Raw genomic sequence first — 6007 nt, 5'->3', positions numbered from 1 at the left:
CAGATCCGGGGCACCACATCTACCGCACGTGTGGTTCCCAGACACCCTGTGAATATGGCAGGATCAGGGAAGCAGACAGTCTGATTCTCCCTGACTCCCAGCATGTGAGGTCGGGAGCAAACGACGGCAGCTGTGTAACCAAGAGGAGCAGCCATTCTGGCCTCCTCGCCCTGCCTCAAACTGGGCTCCCCTAACTCCAGCCCTGTGCTCCCAGCATTTACACCCAGTGCTGAGATGGGTAGAGACCCTCACCACACTCCAGGGAGTGTTCTCTAAAAGATGCTGGTCTCGGTGATGGTGTCCCTGTCCACCTGCTCTTCATCCTTCAGTGGGTCTTCGGGCCCCGGCCTCTGGCTGAGTCTGGGGCTGAGGCTGAGGGTGGGCAGGCCACTGGAGCGGGTCAGCAGCATGGCGCAGCGGCTGGATGGGCTGCCTCTGGAGAGCTGCCTGCACATCCTGGACCCCGGCCCCCCGCAGCAGGCCAGACGGCAGAGGGAACGCGGCCACAGGTGGCCGTTGAAGCCCATGTAGATCCAGGGGTTGCAGCAGCTGCTGAGGTTGCCCAAAAGCATGGAGATGGTGAAAGACACATTGGTTGAATCTGCCAAGAGAGAAGCACAAGAATTTTAGACCTGGGAGAGATTCCCGGTCCCTACTGATCGGAGAAGGAAATTGAATCCCAGAGAGGACCTGGGACTCACGTGGGGTTCTGTAATGAGAAAGGAATACAGCTGGGGCATGAACCTGGGACTCCTGACTCCAGTCTTGCCTCACTGATTGATTTGTTCGTTTTGTACTACAGGGTGATGACAGGATCCAAGGCTTGCTCTGAGTTGACTTTAGAGGTGCAAACATAGTCCGGGACAGGACCAGCTCAAATAGGAGACACTGTCTTTGTTCCAAAACCTCGTTCTTGAATCCCCTAATGGATGTAGAGCTAGGATGAAGCAACTTCTATAAAACATTCAGGAAAAATAACCATGATTCTAGCCAGGTTCAGGCACACCTCCATCCCCACTTATGTCATAGATACGGGTGCACATTGCCCTCCGAATTCCGTCCTCCTTGACCCCTAGGGGTCAGTCCCAGTCATTCTGTCATTCAGTCATCTTGCATGTGAGTATCAACTGTGCCAGGCCAGTGATAGGGACCCGGTAGGGCGATCAGTGGAGCCTGACAGTCCTACAGGTCCCATGATGTCATCTCCAACTGTGCACCTTCTAGGTACAGGGCATCCAGGCATCCCGTTCCAGACCAGTACTTGTTCTCTGTCATCAGAAATTACATCCAAAGAATGCACCATCCTTGGCGGGTGGGGGAGCTAATTTCTCTCCTGGGCAGTCAAAATGTGAGAGTTCAAAGACCCTGATAAGATTTCTTCCAGATACAATACTCTTTCTGAAAATGAAATGAAACTTATGACAACAGGAAAGCTGCTGGGATGGGTCCCGTCCTCCTGCTAGATGCACCACGGCTACAGTTATAGCATGGGTTGCATACTGAGTTACCCTCCTCTTCAGTGGAGGCTGTAGAATCACTGAGCACAATGCTTAAGCTAGAAGGAACCTTAGAGGTGGAATCACCAAATACAACGTCAGAGCTGGAAGGAACCTTAAGGGTTATGGCATAGACTTGAACCTAGGTCTTCCCTCTTCAAAACATCGATCCTGCACCCTGCCACCATTTCAACCAACAAACTGAAGGGCAAAGCTCAAGTGCCTGCTCTGTAAAGCACCATGAAATCTTCCGATACACAGATTCCTCATGCGCCTCTCCTGAGGGTATGCTCTCCAGTGCGGTACTCATAGCCCAAGAGAAGGGAAGATACAGGGTCAGAATGTTTGAGAGAAGGCTTGAATCATAGAGTTAGAAAGCTGAAGACACCTGGGCCTGGATGGGCAGGTCTAGGGCACAGAAGTGAGGGCAAGGAGGGAGCACCTGTAAGTGGAGGAGAGACCATCCTCAGCAGCAAGCACAGCCTCCTTCAGGCTTGTCTGGGTTCTGGCCTGCTCCCCAGTTAACTTAATACCCAGGGGCTGCAGAAGACTTGGGAAGTTGCTTTGGCTAAGGGGTGGTATTCATCCTGTCTGCTCCATCGACATATATATGTAGTGCCTAGACTCGGCCCGAGACTTAGGGGTTCCAGAAGTTTCTTCACTTGGGAAGCATCTGTTTGATTTAGCCCTGTCTGAGCCAGGCCCGGTGCAGGGGCTGGAGATGGGCCCGGAGCATTGGAGTCCGCAGAGGCTTCACTTCTCAGCCCCCGAGGGCAGATCCACTACTAGTCCTGGCCAGCCACTGCACTTCATTCTGACGGAAGTGCAGCTGACAGTAGCGCAGCTGACAGTCGGGGGCAGGGCCAAGGGCAAGGATACAGACAGCTTCTCACCAAAGACTCAGGGACAGGCGGCCAGGAGGCTAGTTTGCTGTGGAGGAAAACCGGGTGTACTGGAAAGTAAGTCTAAAGCAATGAATGTCAGCCCGACTCAAAGGTCCCAGAGGGCTTCCAATTTTCTGAGGGAGCACATTTTCTGAGGGATACTTAGTTCCTTGCTTCACACTCAGTGAGGCTCTTGGTACGTGGTCAGTCACTCTATACATGGGTCTCTGGGACAGGCTGATGATGACGGTGAGTACAGCAGGCGAGCAGGAAAGCCTGCACCGGCTGAACGGCAGGATCCCCATCTTCTTGGAGGTTCCTTGATAAAGGGGGTGAACGGCCTTCTCACCCCTGGTGACATCAGCTCAGCCGTGATCGTTGTGAAGAAAGCCATGCCACGGTTAAAGCTTGGCCCATAAAGACCTTGATTCGATTCCTGGCTCCATCCCCTACTACGCAGTGGCACTTTGGACCAGTTATTTCACCTCTCTGCGTCTCAGGTTACTCAGATGTAGAGAAGGTCACCCCAAAGTAGCACAAGGCCCGAATGTGCTTGGCACTAGAAAGCCCTCCTTCCTTCTATTCTGTGCTTGACTAGAGCAGGGAGGTCCCTACAGGTGGTTAGGATCAATACGCTCATTGCTTTAAGGGTAATTTATAGAGTCTCTGGTCCAGACTGGTGTCTGAAAGGTGGTTAAGAAGGGGTATGACGGGACCGTAAGAGTTCAGTATTGCTGTCACACTTCTCTCACAGAGTTGTGTTAACATCATGAACAGCCTTCCACTTACTTCATCTCTCCAGAAAAGCAAAGCATTTGACTTACGTGTGTGCTAGGATAAGCAAAATGAGATTAGAAACAAAAGCACAGGGAAGGGGGACCACTCCCTAAGAGCTGGTAGGAAGTGGTAGCCAGGGTCTGCTGGCCAGTGAACCCTCTGGAAGCTTCCAGAGGAAACTGTGTACAGGGCCTCCCTAGGGCAGTCACATGCTGCACCCATTATATACCCCAAGCTGTGCGTAAGATGTGATGCACCGCAGAGGACACAGTCACCCCTCTTCATAGACTCGTCCCCCACTCTTCTTAGGGGAGCAGGAACAGATGTCTTTGAATACCACTCTCCAACATTTTGGGTGCCCAGACACCGCATCTACCTTTCTGAGGACAAGTTCACCCCCAAATGGCCTGACCGTCTGGCAGTGTCTAAAACTTAGGAGGCTGCCATCTACCTCACTCCAAAAAATGACCAGAACAAGGCCTTCTATGTGCCAACCGGAACACGGTCCCATTTTGTTTTTCACGTAGGAGGAACGGCCCTCTCCTCACCACTTTCAGAGCCAGGGTTATGGGGGTGCGGGTGGGGGGCAGGAGGATGTATTGAGGGAAAAAACAAGGAGGCACCAGGCTTGGGCTCTACTTTTCACTTTGCTGTGTGGCCTTGGGCAAGTCGTGTTACCTCTCTGAGCCTCTGCTTGCTCATTAGCAAGACAAAAGTGTTGAACTTGAAATTTCAGGGTTGTGCACCAAGGCTAATTCATTGAAAGTGGCTGTTGTAAAGGAGTTCAACGTCATATTTAGTTGCAGGGGGGAAGAGTGCCAAGAGACGTAGTTCATGGGCCACAAATTTCCATCCTGGATGGAATCATTTGAAAATCCCTTTCAAACATCTAGCAAACTACCAGTTGCTTGGCCAAATCTACTAATGGTCATATTTTTTTAGGGCCAAAGAGTATTTTAAAATGTTTACATTAGTTACCAAAATTTTAAAAGATGGAAATTCACGCCAAAGATACTCACATGGCGTCTTTTGGCTGGAGGGGGGTTGCAGCTGTCCCTTTTCACATGGGACAGGCGCCATCTTTCCTAACTGCTCATTTGTTACCTATGTGGCCTTGTGAGCCATTGTGACCCTGTCCTAATACTCTTGTCCTCTCCTCTCCGCATTTTTCCACCTCCTGCTCTCACATCACCCCTCACCAGACCACACACTTGCCTTCATCAGGGGCATTCTCGTCCCACACAGACCACATCTGGACGCTGAAGAAAGGCGCCCAGCAGGCGATGTAGGCCAGCACGATGACGAAGGTCATCTTCACTGTTCGGATCTTGGCCCGTGAGATGGTGTTGGTGCCGCTGACCCGGGATGGCAGCCCCCGTGTGGCTGCAGCTGGGGCAGAAGGAGGTGAGGGCTGGTTCCGAGTCCTCCAACCCCCTCCTTCTACCTTCCAGGCCCCAGTCTTGACTTTTAGGTTCTTACAGATTTCATGGCAGATGAGGCTGTAGCAGGCCGTGAGCATGGCCACAGGCAGGATGAAGATGGCCAGGGTGGTCCAGGTGATGTAGGCCCGTGGCCCCCAAGGAAAGCGGAAGTCTGCCCAGCAGTCCAGCACTCCAGAGCCCTGGATCACCTCTCGTAAAGAAAAAATGAAGACTTGAGGGAGGCTGAGGATGGCGGCCAGCAGCCAAGGAGCTGCAATGAGAGGGTAGGTGGACAGGCTGGGCTGCTGGAGGCTGCACAGGGGGTGACAAATGGCCAGGTAGCGGTCAAGTGTCATGGCCAGCAGCATGTAGGTGGAGGCGAACATGCTGAGCACCTGCAGGTACTTGATGGCCCGGCAGAGGGGGTCGGGGCCCTGGAAGCGGTAGGTGATGTCCCACAGCAGCTGGGGCAGCACCTGGAAGAGCGCCACACCCAGGTCCGTCAGGGCCAGGTGCAGCACAAACAGGTGCATGCGGGAGCGCTTGCGGCCTGCCTGTCCCACTGTCAGCAGCACAGTCAGGTTGCCCCCTGTCGCCAGCACCAGGACGGTGGCCAGGACGCCGATCTCCACCTTGGCCAACTCCTCATCCCGGCCCAGCCAGGGTGTGGTGGCATTGGGGACAGAGAGGGTGCTCCCGGGGGCGGGGCTGGTGATCAAAGGTGGCCCAGGATCCATGGTGGAAGTTTGCTGGGAGGGAATGGGAGGAAGGAGAGGGATGGATGGAGAGTGTGAGTGTGAGTGGAGAGGTTGGTTGAATGAGATGGAGTGGGGAGGGGAAGTTTTAAGATGGAAAAAAAGGAGAAGGTTGGGGATGACAGGGAAAAGGCTGAAACTGGATGGCAATCGTTAAGAAGACGGGGATAGAGAGGACGATGGAGAATGAGATAAGGAAGGAGAAGATGCTGACCCCGGAGAGGGGAGGGGGAACCCAGGAGCCAAGGGAAGGAGGGGTCAGGGAGGCAAGGTGTCAGGAAAGGAAGAATGGATGAGGCTGTGCACGGTGAGGCCTCTGGAAGGGAAAGAAGGCTGGGGGAGCTGGCACCACTCCCAAATCCACCCCAAATCCACTCTCTCCAAACTTTTCTGGAAGCGGAAAGCGGATGTCCCTAAGCCTGCTTGTTGGTGCGCTCCCGGCCATCGGTGTCGCCCGCCGGCCTGGAAGCCCCAGCCGAGCCCACGCGCCCCGGCCGGCGTGCGGCGACCAGCGGCAGCTAGAGCGCAGCGGCTCGGCCGAGCGAGTTTTATGCTCTAGCGCAGCCCGAGCGCAGCGGCCCCTCGGCGCTCCGGTTGGCTCCTGCAGAGGAGGGGCGGAGTGACACCCACAGGAGGAAGGACCGAGAGCCTGGGTGGAGGGGTGGGGGTAGGTG

General features: G+C 54.3%; 1 protein-coding gene across 1 annotated transcript; it reads right to left on the bottom strand.

Moving 5' to 3' along the window:
* Window positions 1–272: 272 nt before the first annotated feature.
* Window positions 273–5315, bottom strand: AVPR1B (arginine vasopressin receptor 1B). Its single transcript, XM_032606288.1, has 2 exons — window positions 4373–5315; window positions 273–601 (listed from the first exon to the last, which is right to left on the bottom strand). The coding sequence occupies exons 1-2, from the start codon at window positions 5313–5315 to the stop codon at window positions 273–275; spliced, it is 1272 nt and encodes a 423-aa protein (XP_032462179.1).
* Between the last annotated feature and the right edge of the window lie 692 nt (window positions 5316–6007).

The sequence above is a fragment of the Phocoena sinus genome, chromosome 1 (genome assembly GCF_008692025.1).
Source record: "Phocoena sinus isolate mPhoSin1 chromosome 1, mPhoSin1.pri, whole genome shotgun sequence".
In the NCBI taxonomy this organism is placed as follows: Eukaryota; Metazoa; Chordata; class Mammalia; order Artiodactyla; family Phocoenidae; genus Phocoena; species Phocoena sinus.
This window is presented reverse-complemented; position numbering and strand designations above follow the sequence as displayed.

What these genes read in the sequence shown, in the direction of transcription:
- AVPR1B (XM_032606288.1), bottom strand. Translation starts at nt 5,315, where the DNA reads ATGGATCCTGGGCCACCTTTGATCACCAGCCCCGCCCCCGGGAGCACC. An exon ending in CGAGAATGCCCCTGATGAAG is followed by an intron (nt 602 to 4,372) that starts GCAAGTGTGTGG and finishes CTCTCTTGGCAG; the next exon opens with ATTCAACCAATGTGTCTTTC.